This window comes from Alosa sapidissima, chromosome 18 (assembly GCF_018492685.1).
Source record: "Alosa sapidissima isolate fAloSap1 chromosome 18, fAloSap1.pri, whole genome shotgun sequence".
In the NCBI taxonomy this organism is placed as follows: domain Eukaryota; kingdom Metazoa; phylum Chordata; class Actinopteri; order Clupeiformes; family Clupeidae; genus Alosa; species Alosa sapidissima.
The window spans coordinates 9,378,482-9,404,570 of record NC_055974.1 but is presented as its reverse complement, the minus strand read 5'-3'; the positions used below and the strand labels follow the sequence as shown (position 1 = coordinate 9,404,570).

Below are 26,089 nucleotides of genomic sequence, written 5' to 3'. Positions count from 1 at the left end.
TTAACCCCCTGCACCTGAACACACCCCTATTTAAACCCTCCTGTTCTGCCTCCCTTTGTGTTGCCTTAGTTCAAACGCCGAAGGACTGTTTGTCACTGCTCTGTTTGCTGCTCTCTTCGAACTCGTTACGTTTTCAACTTTTTGGATTATCTTCTGTGTGTTTGTTATTGCCCTCGTGCAAGTTTTGTTACTTGATTAAAAGTCAAGTCCTGCATTTGCGTCCGGCCTGGTCATTCCCTGACAGATGGTCATTGGAATTTGGTTTACAATAGCACAAGTACTTAGAAATGGATAAAGCTTCTCAATGAAGGAGGAACCAGTGAAGGAGTGAAAATGGTCCCAACTGTTTGCATCATAAAAGGAGACCAGACCTGCCTCATAATTCACAAACACCCCCACCCTCTGGGGCTCGTTCCTCAGGTAGAGGGGAACAGCAGTTCTGGTGGCCCCTTCTGTTAATGGATTCTCTTGCCACCCCTATGTCCCAACACATCTTCTGACTGACTTGAACCTCATAATAAAACTGCCCTGTAGAGAAACCCTATTTTTCAGGGACGCATGGCACAGCAGTAAATCTCTTTGGGTTGTGATGAACAACAGTATGTCAATCTCCAAGTCTGACTTGTTTTTCATCAGCAGAGAGGATGAGGTTGGGGTGTGCCGTGTCAGGATCCAGGGTGACCCTCACTGTGAGACAGGTGGTGTGCAATATGTTTTAGATAATTTCATCATGCAATGATGAAAATCATTTGAAGCAATCATCCTGCATTTATTCAACAATGATGTGTTAGTACGTATTGCTCTATAGTAATTGTTGGCTAAATGAAATAATAATTGTGGGATTACACCACACATACCTATATAGGGTTTTACGTTCTTCATCGACTCTGAAAGACTTGATGACTGATGTGAATTCTTCACTCACCCAGTTTAGTTAATTGTATGCGTAGCTCATCTCTTTCTTCTGCTGTAGCACTGCAAGCGGCCTCTAACTGGAGTTGATTGTAGCGGACCTGTACTTGTGATTTTTCTTTAACTAAACTTTTATACAATTTATCACTTTATTTTCCTGAGCAGTTGCAGTTACAACCTCTGTACCTTACCAAAACAAGCAGGTACACAACTAGGACCCCACATTTCCAACTTGAAAGGGCTGAACGTGCTCTGCTGTCTGAAGACAGTGTGGCAGCTGTAGAAGTGTCAAACTACATGCAGCACTGAGGGTCATTTGGAGCTCTAGAGACCGGAAATGGCCTCAACCTCATACACAACGACTCTTACAGTATTTCATCTGCTGAATGGAAGAGACCATTACCAAACATGGACCACTTGGGATAGCTTGCGGACCACCAGTGATCCCCGGACCACACTTTGAGAAACACTGGTCTACGAATATGACAGTGGTCTTATTGTGTGGATTATTTTAATATTTCTGTACTGGCCTCACTAATTTTAGCTCATTAGTTATCCAGCAAGTTAAACATTAGGCTATAGGATACAAAGAACGTCGATGCAGCTCGATCCTTTGTTCAGTTTCTCCCATTCCTTTATTAATTTTGTAAAACTGTAACACAGAAATACATTTCTTTCAGCTCATTTATGCCTTTTTAGGAATATACATTTATGAATATAAATCACATAGAATATGACTGACTGCAACCGTAAATAACACACTTCATCGCTACCACGTTTCAACCACGCTAGCCGCCATTACGATATAAGAAACCATATCAATGAACTAAAATGGCTTATATTGCATGTCACACAGTTACCTAACACACATGTAGCAAACGAAATAATACTTACAGGCATTGCCCTCATAGGGAACCAAATTATAATTAAAGCGACTTATTGCTGTAAACTGGTAGCTGAATATTCACGAGACACTAAAACATCCGTGCAACTCTTACTTCTTTTCCGTGCGTGAGAGAACAGGAAGTAGGCGGAACACATTTCTGCATACCGGGAAAATGACCATTTCGCCCAGTAGATGGCACTCTAACACAACAATTGCTGAGAAACATAGAAAACAGTAAGCTTGACGTTTATGTCTGCTAAGATCATGACACTCCCTGCCTGGTATCTTAAGGATACCATATCTGCTAACTTACATTACCTAAACACCTTCAACATTTTGCTTGGAAGAAATCAGTACCACAAGTTCAGGAATGGGCCTGGTGTACACTTTAGGAATTCCCTGCTTAATCGCTCTGACTTCCACAGCTCTTACAAACCCGTCCCTACTGAGAAGTGCTTTAGTGACCATTGCCATTGGCCAGTGATTTCTTTTCACTGCATTGTCTCTCATCAGGACGATGTCTCCTTCGTTTAAGTTGGGCCTTTTGTCCTGCCACTTGGTTCTGCTTTGCAGAGTGTTCAGGTACTCTCGCTGCCATTTGTGCCAGAAGGTTTCTGCCAGATGTTGGACTTGCTTCCACTGCTGACGGAGGATTTCTGCTTTGCCGAAGTCTGATGGAGGTGACGACGGTGTTCCAGTCTTCTGCGTCAACAGCATTGATGGAGTAAGGATGAGCGGGCTTTCTGGGTCGGTGGAAACTGGCAGAAGAGGCCTTGCATTGATGATAGCGCAAATCTCTGCCATTAGTGTGACGAGGACTTCGTGAGTCAGAGAGGAAAAGCGCTGCTACAGAAGCATGGAGTCTAGGATGCGGCGTGCTACACCAATAAGACGTTCCCATGCACCCCCCATATGGGAAGCATGTGGGGGGGTTGAAAATCCATGTGCACTGTTGGTCTTGCAGGTATCGCTGAATGCTTGCATCTTCAAGATCCAGTTCTTTTGAAGCACCGGTGAAGTTTGTGCCTCTATCAGACCTAATTTGCTTTGCTGTCCCTCTGATAGAGAAAAATCTCCTAAGAGCATTGATGAAACTGGACGCACTCAAAGTCTCTATCACTTCTATGTGTACTGCTCGTACACATAGACATGTAAACAGCACAGCCCACCTTTTGTTGCTTGCCTGGCATTGGAGCGAACTTTTCCACTTTGTCCACTCTACTTTGTGATTTTCAGGGAGCGGTGAGTCCCAGTCTCCATTTTCCATGGACAGCACTCTAAGGAGTGACCTGCCTTGTATTGTGACGGGTGAAAGAAATCCAAGAGGATCGAAGATGCTGTTTATGGTGAAGAGTACGCCTCTGCGTGTAAAAGGCTTGCCGTCTTTCTGCACATGAAAGGTGAATGTGTCGGTGAGTATATTCCAGCTGACGCCCAGACTGCGCTGCATGGGAGCATCACCTGCAGAAAAATCCAAGTCTTTGATGCTACTCGCACGGTCTTCAGGGGAGAATGCGTTCATCACAGCTGCACTGTTTGTCGTGATCTTGTGCAGTCTGAGACAGTAGCGGGAGAGCATTTCTTGTGCTCGCTTGATGACACTGACAGCTTCAGACTCAGTTGCAAAGGATTTCAGTGCATCATCAACATAGAAGTCTCTTTCGATGAATGCCGTCACATCAGCACCAAATTCTGCTTCTCCTTCTCTTGCAGCTCGTCTGAGGCAGTATATTGCCACAGCAGGGGAAGGTGTGTTCCCAAACACATGGACGCGCATTCTGTAGTCCACAATGTCTTGTGTCACTCTTCCAATCGTTGTTGCGAAACCACAGAAATCTCAAGTAGTCTCTATCTTCCTCTTTGACGACAAAGCAGTAGTACATTTGCTGGATGTCTGCAGTTACAGCAACTTTCTCTTTTCTGAACCTTATCAGAACGCCTAGCAGGTTGTTGTTTAGATCTGGCCCTTTGAGGAGGACGTTGTTGAGCGAAGTCCCATCATACTGTGCACTTGAATCGAACACTATGCGGATCTGCTCTGGCTTTTTGGGATGGTAGATGTCAAAGGATGGCAAATACCAACATTCTTTTCCTTCTTGAAGGGCTGGGGCAAGTTCAGCATGTTTGTTGTCTATCATTTTTTGCATGAACTGTGTGTAATGTTCTTTCATTTCAGGTTTCTTTCCTAAAGTGTGACACACTGACCTGAGTCTTTTCAGCGCGTAGTCTCTGTTGTTTGGCAGACGTCTCCTAGGAGACCGAAAGGGAAGGGGTGCTACCCAGCTTTTTGTGTCGTCTTGAAAAACTTCATTGTCCATTATTTGTATGAACTTGAGGTCTTCGATGGATGGAGCAGGCTGATGATCTTGGTCGGTGCAGGTGAAGACTGAGGCGCTCGAGTTGTCGCTGTAGAGAGGAGCTGTATGATCGGCAGAGTGCTGAGGTGGAGGAAACTGCAGCAAGGAATGCCCTTGTGTGGGATCTTTCACATGCATGTGGCTGTAGCAGGGTGTGAGGTAGCTAGGGCGACCATTTTCTAAAACACATGTTTTATGGACGGTGACGGATGAAGGCCTATGTGCTGTGCCAAGGCACACGTCTCCGATCACCACCCAGCCTAGATCTAATTTCTGAGCGAATGGGGCGTTATTGGGTCCATTTATCTGCTGTCGGATTTTGTGTATTCTTAGAATGTCCCTGCCTAGCAACAGAAGTATTTCTGCATTGGGATCTAAGGGGGGAATCTCTCTTGCTATGCTTTTCAGGTGTGGGTGATGGAGAGCAGCATTAGGGGTTGGAATTTCCGATCTGTTGTTGGGGAGTTCGTTGCATTCAATGAGAACAGGAAGAGGGATGCACGTCTTCTCATCTAATGATTCAATCATGTAGCCACATGCCCTCCTTCCGGATGTTTCTACACTGCCGGCACACGTCTTTAATGTGTAAGGAGATGGGGAGCTTTTGTCATGGAACATTTCAAAAAAGTCTGTTCTGGCAAGAGACTTGTTGCTTTGTTCATCAATGATCGCATACACTTTTGTAGCTGTCTCTCTGCGACCTTGGGGATACACGCTGACTAGACAGATTTTTGAGCAAGCTCTTGCACTCACCCCTTCACCGCATACGTCAGTGCACTTGGATGTTACAGCTTCTGGAGGCTGTACTTTTTCTCTGCCCTCCCTGCCGTTGTCTGAGATGGGTGGGGATTGTTTGGCTTTCCATGGTGATGGACCAGGGTGAAGGGCTTGGACATGCTTGTCACTCTTGCACTCCGCACATGTTATGGCTGTGTTGCAGTTCTTGGCAACGTGAGCTGTTGATGCACAACATCGGAAGCAGATGGAGTTCTCTTTGATGTACTGTTTGCGGTCTGTTAGTAGTTTTTCTCTAAAATTCCTACATTTTCCTAGCGGGTGAGGCATTTTGTGAATTGGGCAGTGTTTGGTTAAATCTGGAGAGTCCACTTTTGGCTCACTGTTGTGGCTAAAGTCACCAACTTGGGTTTTGTGAACTAACACTGACTGATTGGTATTACTAGTGGGGCTTCTGAGCTTGTCTCTCCTGGTGGCAGGAGCTGTGGAAGGAGATATGGTGAAACTAGGATCGTTTCTCGCTTTAGCTTGGTTGTGAATGAAGTTCACAAATACGCCAAATGGGGGGAAAGGAATCTGGCGCTCTCGTTTAATATGAGAACCGTAAAACATCCATTTCTCCTGCAGGCTGTATGGGAGCTTTTCAACAATTGGAGCTACTCCTCTGGCTGTGTCTAGATATGCCAGTCCTGTTAGATACCCATCTTGTTTTGCAGCCAACAGCTCTTGGAGGAGGTCTGCTAACTCACGCAACTTTGCAGGTTCTTTGTTGGATATTTTCGGGAAGCTCTCCAATCTTGCAAATAGCGCCCCTTCTATAGCTTCAGGTGTGCCATAGCACTCTTCAAGGCGCTGCCAGATGGTCTTGAGCCCACCCTCGGGATCTCTTATGTAGGCTGCTTTTAACCTGCGTGCTTGCTCTGACGACTCTTTGTCAAGCCATTTTATCAGGAGGTCAGTTTCCTCTGCTACAGTCACACCAATGTTGTCTATGGTGTTGCAGAACGAGAACTTCCATGCCCAGTAATTCTCTACTCTATCGTCGAACTTCGTCAACCCGGTGGACACCAGCTGACTTCTTGCAATGAATTTAGCCAGATCTGCGGTTGCAGAACCATGATTGTTTTGATTAGGGGTGTGGTCAGAGGGAGGACTGAAAAGTGGATTTGGACTGGGGAGTGTATGGCCATTTGCTCCCTGCCATGCTTTATTGCTGATTGGGGACGGTTTGTGGTGCATTGTTGCTGGTGGCATTGGTTGCCTATGCCACCGTGGCTCTGGTGAAGAATTGCTAAATGGGCCTAGCAGGTCTGTTTCCCTTTCTAGCTTTGTCTGTTGTCTTGACAGAGAATCATGAGCTGTGAAGTATCTTTGATTTACCTCTGATCCTGGATATCCGAAACTCTGATCTTCATTTAGTTCTGCTTGCAGAGCTGCTGCTTCTGCAATTGCAGCTTCCATTTCTTTATTGCATTGGAGAGCTTTTAATTCAGCTTCTAATTTTGCTTTCTGAAGTTTCATCTCTATTTCTCTTTGAGAATAGGCTGCTCTGGTTCTGGCTGCTTGTGCTTTGGCTTTTGCTGATGCTAACATGGCGCTCTTTCTTGAACTGCAGGTTGATGCACGAGCAGACGATGCACGGGAGGAGATGGATGCCATTGCTTGAGATCTGACCTCGAGTTCTTGCAATTCTGCTTCGGTGGAGTCGGCGGGTAGCTGAGCTTCTGTCTGAGATTCCATGTCGTATGGAGCAAGGGATCGGGGTGAACTACTTGCAGGTGGTTGTTTGCGAAGATTTAGTCGTCTTGACAGGCAAGGGTCTGCCTTTTTACTGTACTGGCCTCACTAATTTTAGCTCATTAGTTATCCAGCAAGTTAAACATTAGGCTATAGGATACAAAGAACGTAGATGCAGCTCGATCCTTTGTTCAGTTTCTCCCATTCCTTTATTAATTTTGTAAAACTGTAACACAGAAATACATTTCTTTCAGCTCATTTATGCCTTTTTAGGAATATACATTTATGAATATAAATCACATAGAATATGACTGACTGCAACCGTAAATAACACACTTCATCGCTACCACGTTTCAACCACGCTAGCCGCCATTACGATATAAGAAACCATATCAATGAACTAAAATGGCTTATATTGCATGTCACACAGTTACCTAAAACACATGTAGCAAACGAAATAATACTTACAGGCATTGCCCTCATAGGGAACCAAATTATAATTAAAGCGACTTATTGCTGTAAACTGGTAGCTGAATATTCACGAGACACTAAAACATCCGTGCAACTCTTACTTCTTTTCCGTGCGTGAGAGAACAGGAAGTAGGCGGAACACATTTCTGCATACCGGGAAAATCATAGACATAATATACATAGACGCCGCATCGACCGCTGCTCCCTACTAGCGCTGACGAGATTTGGAGCCGCCATCTTGGACCGGTCATCCACTCCACTCAGTGTAATCTGTTTGGCCGGTGCAATGAGCTGTCAGCACACTTAATTAATCATATCTCACTGAATACCGAACAGATTTTCACGCGGTTTTTTTTGCTGCAAAGGTCATACATGTAGCTATGATACAGGCCACATTGTTCGAAAATACAAAATACAACCAATAGTACGGTAATGTTAAATCTTACTTGTGAAAAGTAAATCCCCCGAGTATGGTCCGCCGATTTGAGCAGGAACATGCTGCACAGTGCTGTCATCTTGTGTTTTCTGCTGCAACGCAATGAGGAGTATGACCGGTCCAAGATGGCGGCCGCATTTCTTGTTTCCAGCAGCCAATGCGGCGTCTATGTATATTATGTCTATGGGGAAAATGACCATTTCGCCCAGTAGATGGCACTCTAACACAACAATTGCTGAGAAACATAGAAAACAGTAAGCTTGACGTTTATGTCTGCTAAGATCATGACAATTTCGCATTCTATTTCGCACTAACGTCACGCAGGTTCACACAGCGACTTTCAGTAAGCAGGGAGAACTAATAAAATCATCAAGATTTGAAACAGATTATAGCCTTGATCATTCATGGAACTGTGCATTGGCTTGAGCCATTGGCTGGGGAAATTAAAGCTTACGGCCATCCTTCCCATCCCTTGTCTATTCTACTTGTGCTATTGTGATAAATGTGCAGTCGAACCACTGACGGAACACATAAGTTGGTTGGGCTCATTAGTGCACCCATACACCCACCCACTACACAACACACACGCAACCAGATTCTAACGCTAGGCGGGAAGGGATATTATTAACGTTGGCAGTAGTTTAAGGAGGATATGCTTTTGAGAAAAATTTGAACTCCGAGTCCGGGTAAATAGACGGACACAGAGAGGTCAGCAGGGAATGACGAGCTGATTTTGGGCTGAGCTCAACGTTGCGCTCTGCCCCACATTTGAGCCCAGCCCCGATCTGCAAGCTGCAGCCACCCCTGGATATAATATATCCAATAATTGGGGTCGCATATTGGACTCGAGGTATGCCATTTGGGCGGACTGGTGTAGCCTAACAAGTTGTAGGGTAGGCAAGGCCTCATTTAAAATGTTACATGCCAAAATGCTATACGCCAACACGCTATAAAACGGCCATAGCCTATATCATGTACATCTCACGAAACCATTTCACACGCAGGCTACGTCAAAATGTATCTGCTAAGGAGCGGAGGCACAGAGACAGCCTGTAGAAATGAGCATGGGATAAAATCGCATTGCTGCAACAAGTGGTAAAAATTGATCAGCTTGTATGACGATGATCCAACACACAGCAAAAGCTAATAATGATAGCCTACCAGTTATTAGCTTACCTTTATAAGATCCACAGAACGTTTTTTAGAGTTTCACATTGGGTTACTTCAGTTATGAAGCATAAAGCAAAGTTAACGCACCAGGAAATGTGAGGCAAAATTACGATAGTGGTAGCCTAACCCTGGACATAATGCTGTTGTCAGCAGCATAGCCTATCATGACCTATTCTTAAAACTTCCATTTCCATGAATGCATGTTGTATTTTTTCATTGCAAATATGTGCAGTGAGAAGCCCTCCTTTCACTGCTGTAGTGAGATTTCATTCTTTTTGATTGAGTGTAAAATGGGACGGTGGTAAGAAGTGGGGAAAGCTGTCTGTAAGGAGTTCGCACTATGTAAGAAGTTCGTCAGGAGTAGCCTACTCTTGAACACCTGAGAGAGTCTACTGTAATGTAAACTCTTTGTAACTTTGGCATATAGGCATATTAAGGAGACTAGTCATCGTGAACAGTATCACCCAATCTATCAGCTTTTTTTCAATGGAACCCTGCAAAATCATTATTTGATTGGTCAAACAGCTCTTTTTCGCATGCGAAATTTCGCATGAAATGAGACCGTTGCGAAAATGTTTTTAATCGCAACGAATTAACATGGTTAGCATGGTTAGCATGTTACTATTGTTAGCATAGTTAGCATTTTTAGCAAAACTGCTAGAAAACATTAGCTAAGTTAGCCAAGTAACATGGTTAGCATAGTTAACATTTTTAACAAAACTGCTAGAAAACATTAGTTAAGTTAGCTAAGTAGCATGGTTAGCATAGTTAACATTGTTAGCATAACTACTAGCAAACATTAGAGCCATTCCAACTTTTAGTTATTGTTAAATATCTACCTATACAGCCATTAAACTATTTGAATATCAACATTGATTAAACTTTCAGTCTGTCAACAACTTTTAAACTATCTACATTCAACTTTTAAACGGTCTACTTGTAAACTATCTCTCTATTAAACTAGCTGTCTATCAACAACTTTTAAACTATCTACATTCAACTTTTAAATGGTCTACTTTTAAACTATCAACTTTTATTAAGCTATGCAACTACCATGTCTATCCTAACATCACCGTAGTAACCATCTCTGTATTATCTCGCCGCTCAGGACAGGAAGTAGGAAGCGATCGTGGATATTCCAAAGGAAACAAGAAAAATAGCTATTTTGCGAACATTAACATCACTTTTATGTTATAAATTCATGTTAGAAATACTATTACAAAAGAAATAGTTTAGTTATGATCACGGGTGTCCCAAAGAAGTATAATATATATGGACACGTAAGTTTAACTTTACCCTGCGTTACGAGAACTTATAATTAAAGACGATCTAAAGACGTCTCAGCCATGGATATCCGTGTCATAAATGAAAACTATTTTTAAAACTATTTTTATGGATCGTTGTGAAAGAGTTGCTTCAATTGCACAACGAACACTGTCATTTCCCTTTGGGGATGGACCATAACTTGCTGTGATGGAGCTGCTAACGATTGGACTGAGATCGTAACTTTTGAAACCTGGCATGCAATATCTACTTCTGCACGGAGACTCGACTCCATCTGTAGAGAACACAACATGTAGGCTTACATATATGTGCAATGTATTGGCAGTACCATTATGAATCATATAGATATATGCAGTGAACAGAATATATTATAATAGAAACTGAATAAATATGGTATGAACCATATGGACAGATATGTACAGTACAGTTATGTGCAGTGTGGTAACAGTACCATTGTAGTGCAGAAACAGAAACATCAGAGAGACTTGCTTCTACAGCTACATAAGATAAGAGTTAGAGAGTCACAATATGTCCAATATGATTTCATTTAATTTTAGGGGAGTGGGGTTTGTGATTTTCACATACAAAGAAAGCATTCTGGTGCATTCTGACAAAATAATAAAGACAAAATAGAACATTTCCTGTGTTGGTAACTTTACTCATAAATCTATCTACAGTCAAGTATGCATTTAGAGAAATACAATAAAATATCAATATAATATAATACATTTTATGTGTGGTTGTTTAAGACACACTGAAGGCATGATGCCACCATAGGTTTGCAGAGAACTATATACAATATGCACACTGAAGGCATGATGCCACCATAGGTTTGCAGAGAACTATATATAATATGCACACTTGAAAGGGGTGGGGTGGTCCATCCTCACAGGAAGGGGTGGGGTGGTGGTGTGGGGTTGTGAGGGCCGCTGAAAACCAGTGTCCATCCTCACAGAAAAGAGTTACAGGTAATCTGCAGCCTTAGGCACTGGTTAGCAAAAGGTGTCCACTACAAACCAACAAACCCCACTTCTAAAAAAACACAAACACACTCGCGCACTCCCCGGGAAAACAGGAGATTCTGTCAATCTGAATTTTAAGTTTTTAAGTTGCTTACATAATAACATTGGCCTTTATATGACACATTATATGACACAGGAGGGAGAGGGAGACGCGCGCGCACACACACACACACAAACAAACTCGCGCATACAATGCTAAGCTAACAGCTAGACTATTTATAGACATTTTTTTTTAGCTGAACTCACCGTCCTGACCAAAACTGCGGTCTTTAGTTAAAGGAGAATTCCGGTGTGATATTGACCTAAAGTGTATTGAAACATGATACCGAGTGTGAACGTATGTCTCATAGCCCATCTCGACTTGTCCCCTGCACTCCAAAATCTGGCGCTAGTTAGCCGATGCTACCAACAACTTTTTCAGTAGTGGTGCTTCGGCATCGGGCTAGCCATGCAAATAAATCACTGTTTTACACCCATTTACGAGGCTCAATGTATCTCCACACTTCATTGGTAGACTTCCTAGGGCCCTGACATTTAAAACGAGACATTGAGAACTTTGAAAAAGCACTGGTAGTTTACTTACAAGATGATTTATACAGACAGTATCTTCACAAAGTTTAACGTTTGCAGCCATCTTGAATTTAGTCACGATAAGTCGAGCAACCTTCTTCTTCTTCCAGTAGCAGCAACTGGAATCCATGCATTTCCACTGAATTATTTTTGGAATCTGATCCCTTATCATAGCTGTTCATTCTTACTCGTTGCTCGACTTATCGTGACTAAATTCAAGATGGCTGCAAACGCTAAACTTTGTGAAGATACTGTCTGTATAAATCGTCTTGTAAGTAAACTACCAGTGCTTTTTCAAAGTTCTCAATGTCTCGTTTTAAATGTCAGGGCCCTCGGAAGTCTACCAATGAAGTGTGGAGATACATTGAGCCTCGTAAATGGGTGTAAAACAGTGATTTATTTGCATGGCTAGCCCGATGCCGAAGCACCACTATTGAAAAAGATGTTGGTAGCATCGGCTAACTAGCGCCAGATTTTGGAGTGCAGGGGACAAGCCGAGATGGGCTATGAGACATACGTTCACACTCGGTATCATGTTTCGATACACTTTAGGTCAATATCACACCGGAATTCTCCTTTAAGACTGTAAACTTAGTCATGGTTTCTTCCTCGTAATCACTGAGGTACTTCTCAAAACTCCTGTACGACGAGAAGAAAGCTGCCATCGTTATAGTAACAACAGAGCCAGTCCGTAAACGGGCTCTGGTATCGTCGAGATTTTGCGATATTTCACTGTCTGTTACGTAACTTCCGTTCTTAGCTGTATAGAGCTGGTAAGTCCCGCCCTTTCCGCTGGACCTCTAGATTGAAAAATCGTCAATGCAAGTGAATGTGAGAAAATAATTATTTTCTGGTCCCGTTTGATTTGTGCCATGAATGTGAACATATGTCGTCTGTGAATTTTTAATATAATTTTTCATGTTACGAGTTTGACAGTATATTATATGATTCTTCGGCTATCAGTTGTGGAAAAGACATAACGAGAAAGACTACATGTCGCCTGTGACGTGAGCTAGCTCTAATCGCTAACATTAACTGAGATGCTAGTTTTTGTAACGGCAGGAATAAACACACATGGTAACAAAAATATTTGAAACATGTCTAGCTTCACTCAACACATTAACACTGCGATACAGTGTGATTGTAAAGTTGTATGGTTCACTGTGTTCAAAGTCGATCTTAATAACCCTCTACATCTCGACCAACTGATGGTTGTTATGGGAAACTAGTGATCTGTCGTCTAGCGGAAAGTTGTAGTCCACAAAGTGCTCTCACACAAAGTTTAACCGCATCAAACTTCTACCCGCTCAATTGTAGCATTCTTTACACAAAAATTTATATTGAAAATTCACAGACAACATATGTTCACATTCATGGCACAAATCAAACGGGACCAGAAAATAATTATTTTCTCACATTCACTTGCATTGACGATTTTTCAATCTAGAGGTCCAGCGGAAAGGGCGGGACTTACCAGCTCTATCCCATCCATAGATATATATACTGACTAGATGTCACCTTCGGCTTCTCAGCATGCGTCAACACCGCCGCCATCTTGTAGCGGGGATCTGAAGCTCTAAACTAGTTCTCCCGTATTGTCAGTGTTACCTATTTAGCGACGTTTGGCCATCCCCAGCGACAGAAAACCTTTTTAGCGATTAGCGACAAATTTGGGAACTTCTCACAATGATGGCAAACTCGGTTTCGTTGTTGTTGAAACGTAAGAAAATCACTTTTCTCATGGCTTTGTCATTTGTGAATTACGCTACATCTCGTTTGCCCATAGCATTGGCCCATGATTAAAAAAATAACGACTGGTGTATAAAGTAGCAGACCACGGAAGTAAATGTTCTACAGATCTACAGCAACTTCTGGTAAGATTACAACTTACACGAGTAAACGAGACGAGAGGTATGTGGCCTCAACCAGAGCCTGTCTACGGAGAGTCTGTTTACTTTCATTGTATCGAACCTGGTTGCAGTTCACTCATTGTTCCTCTAGGGGCCGCCGCTAGCTAGTGCAGAATGAATGAGTCTATGGGGCTAGACGGGTAAAATGTATCTTTATTATCGTCAAAAGCTTAGTTTTCTCTAGACTCAACCATAAATACATACCTGTCAGTTGGAACAACCCAAAAAACGAGATAATTGCTTGAGATTTTGACGATTTATGGTGATTTTATTTTCGCTAGATCTTTGCTCAGATTGACGTTAATGCATTATAGATGAGTGGGCCACCGCGGCAAGATGGCGTCTCGATTGACGCATTCATTCCAATGAACAGCAGTCGTCAAGGCGATATCTAGTCAGTATATATATATCTATGTATCCCATCTAGCCACAACCAACACATGGGGGCATGGGAACTTAAAGATTTGAAACAGAAATGTTGTGTAACTCATTATGAGCGCTTAACACTTTTGGCTCCCTCATGTGGTCATATACACACACTACCAGTCAAAAGTTTGTAAACACCTACGGTGTGTGTGTGTGTGTGTGTGTGTGTCCATTTCTGCCCATAACAATCAGACAATGTTGTGCCCTTGGAGCTTGATTCCATAATCTGGCCCTGTCCAAGGTAGTAGGCCTAGTCCTTATCCCTTAGTAACTGGAAGCATTGTGGGCCTACACACCCTGTCCCACCACCACCGCCCCTACCTACCCCAGCTCGCTCCGCTACTGGGTCCCAGCCTAAATTTAGAGCCCCACACATGATAGGGCTTTCAAAGAGACCTCAGCTCAGGAGGCTACTGTGTGTGCTTAGATAACATGGCCCTTATACACCGGCACAAACTCTGCGCTCTCTTAATGCCGGTCTGTTGGTCATCCATCTGTTAATAAATAAAAGGAGTCAAGGAGCATTACCTTCCATGCGCCATACCTTTGGAATGGCTTTCCACTTAATGTAGGGAAGCAAATGTAGCGAAGTTGTTATATGGTAGGAAATGTTTGCTTTATTTCAATAATTTTCTTGTATTGTTTTATTATTCATTGTTTGATTATTCTTATTCTTATTAACATTTTGCTTGTAAAGTGTATTAAGAGCATGTTCCATGTTGATACTGCAATAAACAATACATTGATTGATTGATTGATAACACAGCATTTTGCAATCAAAATGTTCAGGACTGTACAGTAGTGACGTTGCTTTTATTTTGAAATTATTTTCTGAAAATGTAACATCCAGCACCCTCTGTCTCTAATTGGGCTCTAATTTGTTTGACAAAACTAAGAGCAGCATGCACCACACAGTGACACATGGAGTTTGGTGAATTAATGTAGAAGCGGAATGCGGACAAAAAAAATGTAATTACTTCATAAGTGTGCAAATTTATCGGAAAGTTCATTGACGTTTTAAAGAGCGCATCACAATATGAAATTCAATCAAGCAGTATGTTATGTTTGATCTGAATGATGGAGCAGTGGGCGCTGTAACGAGCGTGGATGCCTCACTGGCAGACGATCGAAATGCTGTAATGCACAAGACACAAACGCAGATCGTGTCACCCAACCACTTAACAAGTGAACTATTACAATGTATTCTTTGCACGGTTGGTGTGGTTATTTATAAAACTTAAGGACTGTCTGAATTTGATGCTTTGGGTCATGGTTTTAGTGTCAAACAACACTCTGAGGTTAATTTTAAACTCACAGAAATGGCCTTGGTGCTGGACACAATATATAAACCATTTTAAGGCCATGAGGGGGTTTTAAAGAACCTTCTGAACATATACTTTTGAGGAGCAGAGAAGAGTTTTAGGGGGATAATAAACTGTGCTGGAGTCTGAATTTAATAAAACATCCACCATCATTATACATTAATTGATAGGGCAGATAGAAACAGAGGAGATGATAAAAGGAGAGGAGTTCTTACCTCCATCATTAAGACCAGGAGAGAAGAATGGGTAAAGTTTCTCAGTGAACTTAACATTATAAGAGTAGAGATGATACCAACAGTCTGCATCATAAAAGGAGACCAGACCTGCCTCATAATCCACAAACACCCCCACCCTATGGGGCTTCTCTTTCAAGGAGAGGGGAACAGAGGGATCAGCTAGTGCCTTATACTCAGTCCCATTACGCAGACGTATTGTCCAGTATCCATTCTTACGGCTCAGACTTATCTTTCCCTTCCTGGTAATGGACTCTCTGGCCACCCCTAAGGTCCACGCAGTCTTCCCCTTGACCTGAACCTCATAGTAGAATCTGCCTGCAGAAAACCCCTGTTTTCCCAAGACACTTACAACAGGACTGAACCTTTTTAGGTTGTCAGGGACATTCTGTTTTGTGTCACCATGTCTCACTCGTTTCCCATCAGCAGACAGGATGAGAGAGGCATGTGCTGTGTCAGGATCCAGAGTCACATCCACTAAAACAGAAAAAAGATATAGAAATGTATTTTGACTGAAACAGAATGATACATGCTGTGAGAAATGTTTTATAGAAAATGTCTGTGACAGGTGTAATATGGTGACTAACCCTGTAGCCTTTACAGGTTCCTCATTACCATCATCAGTCCTGATGTGTGCTATTAAAGACACATTCTGTTGCTGTGAGCCTCTTAGTTTGATAAACCCAAGGTCACTAGGTAGACACATTTATTTGGTACCTGATGGTTTAATACCTTCAGTGATTTCTAGTGCCAAGACAAGTTATCTCTCATTCACAAAGACGGACGTGTCTATCTGTGTCTTCTGTTCAGAACAGAGTGATAGCACAGGTGGACTCTGCTCATAGAAAATAGCCCAATCACAAGGACAATTCCCCCACAGCATATACACTCCCTGCCAAAAGTCTGTAAACACCTCTTTTATGGGTCTTTCTTTTCCTGATTATTTTAACATAGTAGAACAAAACTGAAACTATAAATTGGCACGTGGGGAGTTATGTATTAAACAAAAAAGAGGAAACAAAACAACATGTTTTATATTTTAGGCTCTTCAAAGCAGCCAACCTTATGGTGAAAGCACCTCACACTCTTGGCATTCTCTCAACCACCTTAGTTAGACACTGGGAATGGTTTTCCCTCAGTCCTGAAGGAGTTCCCATACATGTTGAGTACTTGTTAACTGCTTTTCGTTCACTCGTGTTAATCGAGAAGCATTACAGGTGACTGTTTCATGATGCTGGTTATGATGATGCCAATAGTGCACAAAGCAGTCATGAAGGTAAATGGAGGCTATTTTGAAGAATCTAATACATGCAACATATTTAGTTTCTTAACAGAAGAGAACAAAGTATGTTTCATGAGTCAACAACACAAAATGTGGTGATTGTCAGAGTTTAAAAAATACCTGCATGACTTTTAATCCTCTTCATGTCATGTGATTCTGTGAATAAATAAGAATAAATTCATGAAGTCAGACAAATCTTTCGTTTGAAGTGCAGAGCAAATAAAAAGATGCTGAGTGTTTTTCCAGTGCAATGGACCAGGGTCATAGGTTTGATTTAGAAAGTGGTGAGGACAGAACTCGGTGACCTTGAGAATCAGAGATCTATGTGAAAAATGGTCAGATTTCTCCTTTAAATTTGAAAAAGCCTTTAATTAGTTGGTTCTTTTGGTTGCTAGATAGAGAATGCCAACCTTAATAGCACCTGTGAGCTAGTGTTTAACTTTGCACTTTGAAGAAGACGCATTGTCAAATTGCGTAAGCCCAAAATTAAAGGCTTTTTTTTATTTAATGCAAAGCAATGTGCCTTTTGGCAAGTGGTTTTTGGCAAGACTTTTTACACATTCAGAAATCAACAAGTCAAAGTTACTTTTGTTGAAAAGATTTTTTTCTCCACCGTCCTATCTGATAAAGGCTAAAATACCCAAAGACGTAACTTTTAAAAAAGTGTTCACTTGTAACTGATAACATAGAAAGATGTCATCAGCCACACAGGCCACATGTTTGAGCCCCTCCTCTTCCTTCTGGACACCCAGTGGCTGGAGGGCTGTTGCATCTGCATTTGCAGCTGGAGCCTTTCACACTATTTTGCACAGTTAATGTTGTCAGGGAGGTTTGTGGGAGAATCTAGGCCTATTGTGCCAGGTGTGAAAATATTTCTCAGAATTTTCTAAAAATATAACAAAAATTATTATGTTTTATTATGTTTAAATTATTAAAAAGTATTAAGTAGGTAAATCCTACCTGTACCTGCCTGTAACCTGTAACTTCCAATACGATTTTCTCTTCAATTGGAAAAAGATGGCAGAAGGCCATAATTCAAAATGCCGTATCTTAACAACAATTCAAAATATGACTTTGACCAGGATGTTGTTCATGGTGTCCTCTGATTTTTTTTGTATTTATTTGTCAAGTTACATTTTTTCACCCTTTATTTACATTATTTTCGATAGTTTTTGTGTTATTCTTGGTCTTTTTTTTCTGGCTGATAACTAACAGTAACGTTAGTTTCTATTCGACTGGGCTGATGAGCTTGCCTTGACTAGCCATCCCTCTTCCATCTGACGCTGCACATCCTCTGTCTGGACTCGTCTGGACGGAAAGATTGCTCAGGTCAATGGGCCTACTCTGCGAGAGATCTGCAGCTGCCACGACCACCGAGCTGCGGCTGACCTGCGAGCTGTCATAACGTGTAGGCCTATAGCCTGACACTGGGTGTCTGCAGTCTGGATTGAGTGCTGACGTGGGGAGCTCTGATGGCGACGTAATGGGAGCCATGAAGCAACAAACGGTCCTTGCTAAAGCCACCAAGCTGCTGATCAGCAGGAAGATCGCCCATCATGACTTCAGACTGTTGTTCTTCCGGTGCTCTGCTCTCCAGACTGCCAGTACTCTCTGAGTTGGTCAGTGAAAGAACTTTGTTGGTTTTGCATTGGCAGTTTCACGCGGGTCATCATTGCCCTTGGACTTTTTCAGCCGGTTGGAAATTGGATTAATTTTGATTATTAACATGATTATTATTATTTTATTTATTTATTTTTAATTTGCTGTGTTGTCTGTGTTGTATGTCTTAGTGTCACGGGAACGCTGGCTATTACGCCGCTCCGTCCGGCATCTTTTGTGTTTGTTATTTTTTAAATGTTTTTGTCATGTGGTGTCAACGCTGGCGACTACGCCGCTCCGTCTTATTGTCTTTTGTTTTTTGTCAATGTCTTGTATGTGGAGCGCTTTGGGTTGCACTTTGTGCATGTTAAATGCGCTATACTAAATAAAACTGACTTGACTTGACTTGACTCTGTCCATTGATACCAAAATCTTTTTGAATCAATTTTGAATTTTGGGTCACTGTGCCTTATTTTGTGTGAAATTTTATGTGCAAAGAATTAAATAGAATTGTTTTTGTGTGCCCATTTGGAAAAACTCTGTTGAAGTAAATTGAATATTCACAGTACATGTTTACAGTATAGCCTATGTCCTGTTACAATCCTGGCTCAGAGCAAAGTAGAGTAGGGAAGGCCACACGCAGAGTAACGATATATGTGTTAGATTTATTAAATTAATCGTACTTAACAGAATAGGTTAAGTAAAGTCAGTAGCGGAGATGGATTTAGAAAATAAAAGTGTAAGCACCCAGATAGCAAGAGGCTGGTGGACCACTGTCGGTCCATTGGGGGCATAGCTGGCGGTCCGCTGGCATTTTGCTCATCAGTTCTCTGGCGGTCCGCTGGTGGGTTGCAGACAAATTGCCCAATATTTTGCTATTGGTCATTACACTTTTGGTCTAAAATCTTTTTCATTTGTTCAGTTACACTCCATATATCATTTTATTCACTTTTCTTAATACTCTATGACAAGTTAAATTTAAAGAGATGGTGGTCCAACGGCGGACCACAAGTTGCATGCCACCGACGGCATACCACCAGCGGGCCGCTATCTGATTTTGCTATCTGGGCAATAATAATGTGGTGCAGTGAATAAGCAAAACAAAATCCTAAATGGTGCGGAAGAGACGGAGCGGCGGCAGCCGACAACCCGGTCTTCTCTGAAGAGTTTTTAAAGGCCCAGACCAGGAAGTAATTAGTGCGACTTCATACACCTGCGCCCAGACGCAGCACACAGACACAGGAGGAGGAGCCAGGCAAGGCCGTGACAGTCCACTTTTATAGTACATGCAGTAGCAGTATGTTAACACACACATATTCCTTTCATATACTTAAAATGTTTTATATATGAGCTATCTTTCTATGTTTACTGTAATATATTGTGTGGCTGTATCAATATTGTATCAGTAACTGGAATCATCACTTTTGTGACCTGAAATGGTAACACATACTGAGAGTCTGCGTGTTGGCTTTTTGTGTCACTATTTTCAGTTGTGGCCTCAAGTCCTGGTTAACGCATGTTGTAGGCAACAACTGTTTTAAAGCAGACCTGTGCTGTCATATTCTTTTGTCAGTCTCTCAATCCCAGACACCCACTGGTATCTCTGGCATGGAGGTGTGAAGCTAGTGCTCAAACTAGCAACCTCTCAAAATAGAGACATATTTCACATAACACATGAATAAAAAAAATGAGGGAATACAGAGCTTGCAAAAAATTCAGATTCAGAGCTTTAACTTCAGTGATCCACTTCCACTTTCACACACGCAAAGGCAAAGAGGAAAGAATCAGAATGTAGATATATACATTTGATGTGAATTCAATTCGATTTTGCAAACTGTTAATCACAGCAACGGTTGTGCACGTGTCACATGATGTCTGTGTCAGAAGAACTCTGAGCAATGCAAACGTCACGTCAAAGACACAACAGTCTATGTCAGTAGACCACTTTTTGTTTTCAAATTATTGTCACTGCTTCTGTCTGGTAGGGGTGGCATCATAAATTACATCTGTAAGGCAAAATTCACTCTGAGAATTCTTACATCCAAATAAATGGACAATGTCATCATTTGCCTGGGTGGCCAAAAGGCAAGTCACACCACAACCTCCCACCCAAGGCCTGGCCACAGTGCTGGTAACTGCATCTCCTGCGTCTTTTCATCATCAAAGGGGCAGCCGTGGCCTACTGGTTAGCACTTCGGACTTGTAACCGGAGGGTTGCCGGTTCGAACCCCAATCAGTAACCCACCTAACCCCTCACTGCTCCCCAAGCGCCACTGTTGTTGCAGGCAGCTCACTGCGCTGGGATTAGTTTGTGCTTCACCTCACTGTGTGCTGAGTGTTTTTCACTAATTCACGGATTGGGATAAATGCAGAGACCAAATTTCCCTCACGGGATCAAAAGAGTATATATACTTACTTATCCCCTCACCAGCGTCACAGAGAGATTCAAGATGAGTGGTATTTCTAGTTTATGCAATTATACTGTGTATTAACGTAACATATTCATGCGATTTCTCATCAGCGATTTTTGTGTGAGCATATCAGTGAACACCCCTGACCACTCGGTGAGTTTTACGTCTTTGTAAACGAAAGTTTAATGCGTTTTAGGAAGGATTGTTCCAGTGCACCTATGCAGCGTTGTGGAGGAGGGGGGGCGCTACCACAGAAACCGAAAATTCTCAGGACAGCAGCATGTGTCCAAATTTCAATCTTAAACGTTCTATTTAATCATAAACTATCTGAAAACAGGGCTTAAAGTGTAAAATACCAAACTTGTCCTTTAACCAATAGGATATTTAGAGATAGAAGGTTGGGCTTGTTGAACTATAGGCTACATGTTCCTCGCTTTAGATTGGGGGGCTGCAAAATGTAGGCTAATAAATAAGTAAGAAAGGTCTTATAAGCGTATTAGTTATCCACCTCTTTGTCATATACAGTACACCATTAACAAGCATTAACAAGCTGCTTGTTAACACTCATAAGCTGCACGTGAACTGCTAACAAATATGCTTGTAGTAACTTAAAAGACTGCTTATTAAAACTTACAAGCTGCATGTTAACACTTACAAGCTGCTAAACAAATATGCTTGTAAGTAACTTAAAAGGCTGCTTATTAAGACTTAGGCTACAAGCTGCATGTATAACCTAGCCCATCTGTTACAATAATGCATACAGAACTGGTTCCTTCCTTCAAAATACTGTAGAGGACTATTGAATCACCATAATTTAACAATGTTAACAAACATCAAATGTAAAGTATATACAACCTACTCTTTGCGATAAGTGCCATGGGATCTTTAACAACCATGGTGAGTCAGGAACTCCATTTAACATTCATGCAAAGGAAAACATCTCCTGCAGTACAGTGTCCCTGTCACTGCAATAGGACATTGGGATTGATATTTGTTTGGTGGCTTTTGGCCACAGGGAAGAGTGCCACCTACTGGACAGCAAACAAACCCCACTTCCAGCAGGAACATACTCTCCCAAGGAGGTTTCTTATCCAAGTACTAACTAAGCCTGCTTAGCTTCAGTAATTCAGCAAAGTCAGTGTATCTGCTGGTCTGGCTACTGGCTAAAACAAAAGGTGAAAGGCATATATTATTCTAACTGTCTCACTGAATTGCATTATGCACACGCAATTCTCACTGGTATCTGCTAGACAACAAGTACTAAAACATGATTAGTTCATAAATTTCACATGTAAAATACATTTTATACAACCCCACCCCCATCTTGCCTGTTCATAATTCTGAGAAATTCTTGAATTGTGTGCATGTGTGCGTGTACGTGTTTATGTTTATATGTGTGTGTGTGTGTGTGTGTGTGTGTGTGTGGACGTGCATGTGCTTGTGGGTGTGCCTGTGTGTGTGTGCATGTGCATGCATGCGTACATATGTCTACTGTGTGTGTATGTGTCATACGTATGATTACTGTGAATGTATGTGTGCGCGTGTGTATCTGTTTATGCACATGTGTGCATATGGAATGGGTTAACATGACCCCTGGAGGCAAACATATGCAAATTGGTCATCCTAGGCCCTACGGTTCACAGATATTCACAGAAAACTCTGTTAGTGTACAGTCACTAAATGTACACATAAATTAATTTATTGTATGGCCCCCCATGAACGAAAGTCCACGAAACTTGGCATGCATTCAGAGGGTGTCATAATGATCCTATGCTTTCAATTTCAATTGTGGGGCTATATCTGCACCAAGTTTCGTGTACCCCGGTCTTTCAGTGTTCCGGAAATCCTTGACGGAAAATTGTGCATGCGGAAAAAAAAAATAAAAAAAAAATAATATATATATATATAATTATACACACTGACCAATATGTGCGAAAACAGTGATTAGTACACGGGTATTAGGATAAAATGCACAAAGCTGTGTTTTTCTTATGCTGTGTGTGGTAATATTTCTGCTCTTCCCTGTTTGGAGAGCTTAATTGGGTAATTTGGGCATTTTACTCAAAGTAGTTCAACTGTCCTTTCAAAATACAACTTGGTGATAGCATTTGCCATTAACAATGACAGCCATTACACTGTGTCATTCATTGTCCAGTAGAGGGTGCTCTTAGTCATTGGGTGTCTTTTTTATATCTGATGTGCAATTTATGTTAAATTGCTTTTTTATTAGTGAATTCATATTTGATCATTTTATGGTTGTAATATAGGCTATGGCTTTGCATACTGCATTCAAAGGTATAGATAACTCCAAATCCTGTCTCCTCATCTTTGGGTTTTGACTGACACACCGGAGTGTTAACAACCACATTTTAGTAGTGAGAGAAACAGTCCAAACACAACTTATGCAACAAAACCCTTCCAGGTGGTCCAGAATGAGGTGGGGCATCTGGTTTACAATCAACCCAAAAGGACACACACAACTCCACTAATCATCAACCTATTTTTTTGTCTGGTGGTATCAGTTATAGTTGGTGTTGGAATCACCTTTTAAACTCTGTCTTTTCTGTGAAGCACATAAATGTGCTATATAAATTACATTAACTTACTGACAATCCAAAGAATTCAGAGGTACAGGGTCCAACTAAATAGACAATCTTAGTCAAACACTTAAAAAGAAAACAATCAAAGGAGCAGAAACATATTGTTTGAAAATCCTTAAGAACAGGCAAAAGGTCAATAATCTACTGGTGGAAATATTGCAAAGAAATCAGACTTGAGTTCTTGAAAACAAATGTGTTCTTCAATAATGCACTCACCGAGTTTGCAAAGACGCCACTGTAGTTCATCTTGCTCGCCAGCCATGGCACTGATGGTTTCTAGCAGAGAATTCTCAGAGCTCAGCATGATGTTTCTTTCCTGTAACTGTTTATTCTCTCTAGTCAAGTTGTTATTAAGGATCTCTAACTGGTCCTTCTCTTCAGTCAGGTTGTTGTACCTAAGCTGTAACTGTCTTGCCTCCTCAGTTCTGATGAACAGCCCTATGCTGATGACAGCCAAAAGGAGAACACACAGCAGCCCAAGAAAAACCACAGCCAGCTTGTAGGGACCTGAGGAGAACATCACATATGAGAATACTTTGCGTAGAACAATAGAATATAAAGGGACTTGCAGAACAATGTACTGTATACTTACGATGATTATGACCTCCTGAACTATCCTGGACTTGGTTTTGGTTCATTCTTTGCTGAGACCTTTTCGGAACTGCACTCAAATATATATCTTTTGTTTTGTTGCATGGTCTTGTATAGATACTGGGAGAATCTGGATCTTCATAAATGTTGTCAGACATGTTCGGTTCTGTCTGCTATCTGATCAGTGTGTGGAGTGTGAACCTGCTGGTCTGGACCAGTAAAGAGTGAGTGTTTAACTGTGCTGCTGTGCATGTCAAATATCTAAAGAGGAAGTCACAAGTGAGATGTAGAGCCTACGTGTACACTTCTTATTACACAATCAACTTTCATCAGGCAATTTCAATTACAATTGTAGCTTCTTACTCTGTAGCTCATGCGCTCAGCTTGAGCTTTTCTAGCATTTTACCCAACATGGACTCAATAGTGAACACGCGTGAACTGTGAAACTCGGCTAATAGGTCTATGTTTTGTGGTTGTAAACTTAGTCCAGTATCATCATAACTATTCCACCTGTGTTTGCATGGTTAAAATTCTGAAGTGCAAAATAGTTTAGGCTACACAAAAAAATTCTATCCATACATAAAAATAATTGAATTTCATTCATTTAATTTCAAACTGCACCAGATTGATGCATTTAAACATTAAAATATACAACATTTTCTTACGGGGGAGAAAAGGGGGGGGGGGGGGGGTCCTCTAGTCTAATGACACCCCTGTTAGTGGATGAGCATCCCTAAAGGTCCTATCCTAGAATCGCCCCTGCTCCTCCCCTGTGTTTGCATATGCATATCCATCAATGCATATTAAAATATATGTTCAAATGGCAGCATGTTCAAATGTATCATGACAATTGTTTTCGTAATTTTAGTTAGATACTGAATGTGAAAACAAGAAAATGGTTGTTCCATAACACGGTGCATTTAGTAGTGTGTGAATGTCCCACACTGGGAAGCATTATAGTTTGATACTGCAGCTGAAGTTAGACTTGAAGAAGAATCTGTCTGTTCACCTGTTCCATTTTTTAACAGCCATTCCATTATTAAAACGTGTTTTTATATATGAAATACATTTCTATGTTAAAATGTTTTAGTAAAGAAAAGATAGAAAATAAATCTTTGTGTGTGTCTGGGCGAAATCGGCCCAGAAAATTGCAATTGGTGCATCTCTAGACATGATGTATTACTATTAACCAGTATTACAAAGGTTTGTATTCCACAGGATTGTAAGCCTGTATGATATTAGAGACATAAACACCATATTCCTGTTTCTTGGGCCTCAAAGCTAGATAGTTTTGCTACAAGTTCAATGTTACCAGTGTGAGACAGGATAGAACAGTGTTTCCCAAACTTTTTTTCTGGGGACCCACTTTTTAAAAATGACAGACCATCGCGACCCATTTCACTACAGATCTAACATGAAACCACCAATATTGTTTTAGGCCACAGGTTCTCAAACTTTTATATGCCCCCTAACCATTCTACACTGCCATATGTATACGTAGTATAGGTCTGGCCTACTACCACTACTATTACAGGGATTGGTGATGCACTGACTCAGTTTGCCACAACTCTGCAATCTCAATTACGCATGAAACAATGTTAAATATTTTCAAAGCTATACAATTCTCGCTCAGTTTTCTACAAACATACAACCTCAGGTGTTCCTCATCCTGCTTTGAACACAGTTGTGTTGCATTTTGAGCACCATCAGCGTAGAAAGTTACCTAAAAGATAACGTTTTAATGCGCATCCGAGAGGTTGGGGATATTCTTGCATTCTACGCAATCGTCACTCTTCAACATAGTAAGCTGTTCCTGTATATCTAAAGAGAGATGTTGTAGGCTACGTTGCATTGCAGACAAATGGATCCATAACAGCGTTAATTCCGATGTAAACATAGCAAATAACTCAAGTCGTTATATTGTAGCCTGGCCTTGCCTTCGTACGTACTCCCGCTCGATTTTCATCTCCCTCCACGACGCGTACCAAAGGGGATGGCAAATGGCCAGGCTAATTGTAGCCTTCTGGAGGTTTCTTTGGAAAGTTGAATCCGCAAGTTAAACGTTTGCTTGTTTGTAGGCCTTATACTAAGGTTGTGTATTGATGTTGTGACAAGCTATGTTGTTGTAAGAATGT

The 26,089-nt window shown here is 41.5% G+C and overlaps 1 protein-coding gene and 1 long non-coding RNA gene across 3 annotated transcripts; both read right to left on the bottom strand.

The window, feature by feature from the left end:
• Positions 1 to 632: 632 nt before the first annotated feature.
• On the bottom strand, positions 633 to 1,004 carry LOC121689756. The gene is made up of 3 exons (XR_006024861.1): positions 926 to 1,004; positions 858 to 887; positions 633 to 687 (listed from the first exon to the last, which is right to left on the bottom strand). It is a non-coding gene; the product is annotated as an uncharacterized LOC121689756 (long non-coding RNA).
• Positions 1,005 to 15,346: 14,342 nt separating this feature from the next.
• LOC121689750 (nuclear factor 7, ovary-like) lies at positions 15,347 to 24,139 on the bottom strand. 2 transcript variants are annotated; one of them, XM_042069844.1, is made up of 4 exons: positions 23,956 to 24,139; positions 23,580 to 23,870; positions 16,874 to 16,909; positions 15,347 to 15,948 (listed from the first exon to the last, which is right to left on the bottom strand). In XM_042069844.1, exons 1-4 carry the CDS (start codon positions 24,110 to 24,112, stop codon positions 15,398 to 15,400), a joined length of 1,035 nt encoding a protein of 344 aa, XP_041925778.1. In that variant the 5' UTR covers positions 24,113 to 24,139; the 3' UTR covers positions 15,347 to 15,397. The 2 variants fall into 2 exon arrangements, with proteins under 2 accessions (XP_041925778.1, XP_041925779.1); XM_042069845.1 differs by lacking the exon at positions 16,874 to 16,909.
• Between the last annotated feature and the right edge of the window lie 1,950 nt (positions 24,140 to 26,089).

Bases quoted from the DNA above. Each gene is read 5' to 3' on its own strand.
- LOC121689750 (XM_042069844.1), bottom strand. From the start codon at position 24,112: ATGTCTGACAACATTTATGAAGATCCAGATTCTCCCAGTATCTATACA. The intron at 16,910-23,579 runs GTGAGTGCATTA...ATTTATTCACAG, and splicing joins GTGGCGTCTTTGCAAACTCG to AATCACATGACATGAAGAGG. The intron at 15,949-16,873 runs GTATTTTTTAAA...TTTCTGTTTTAG, and splicing joins GAGGATTAAAAGTCATGCAG to TGGATGTGACTCTGGATCCT.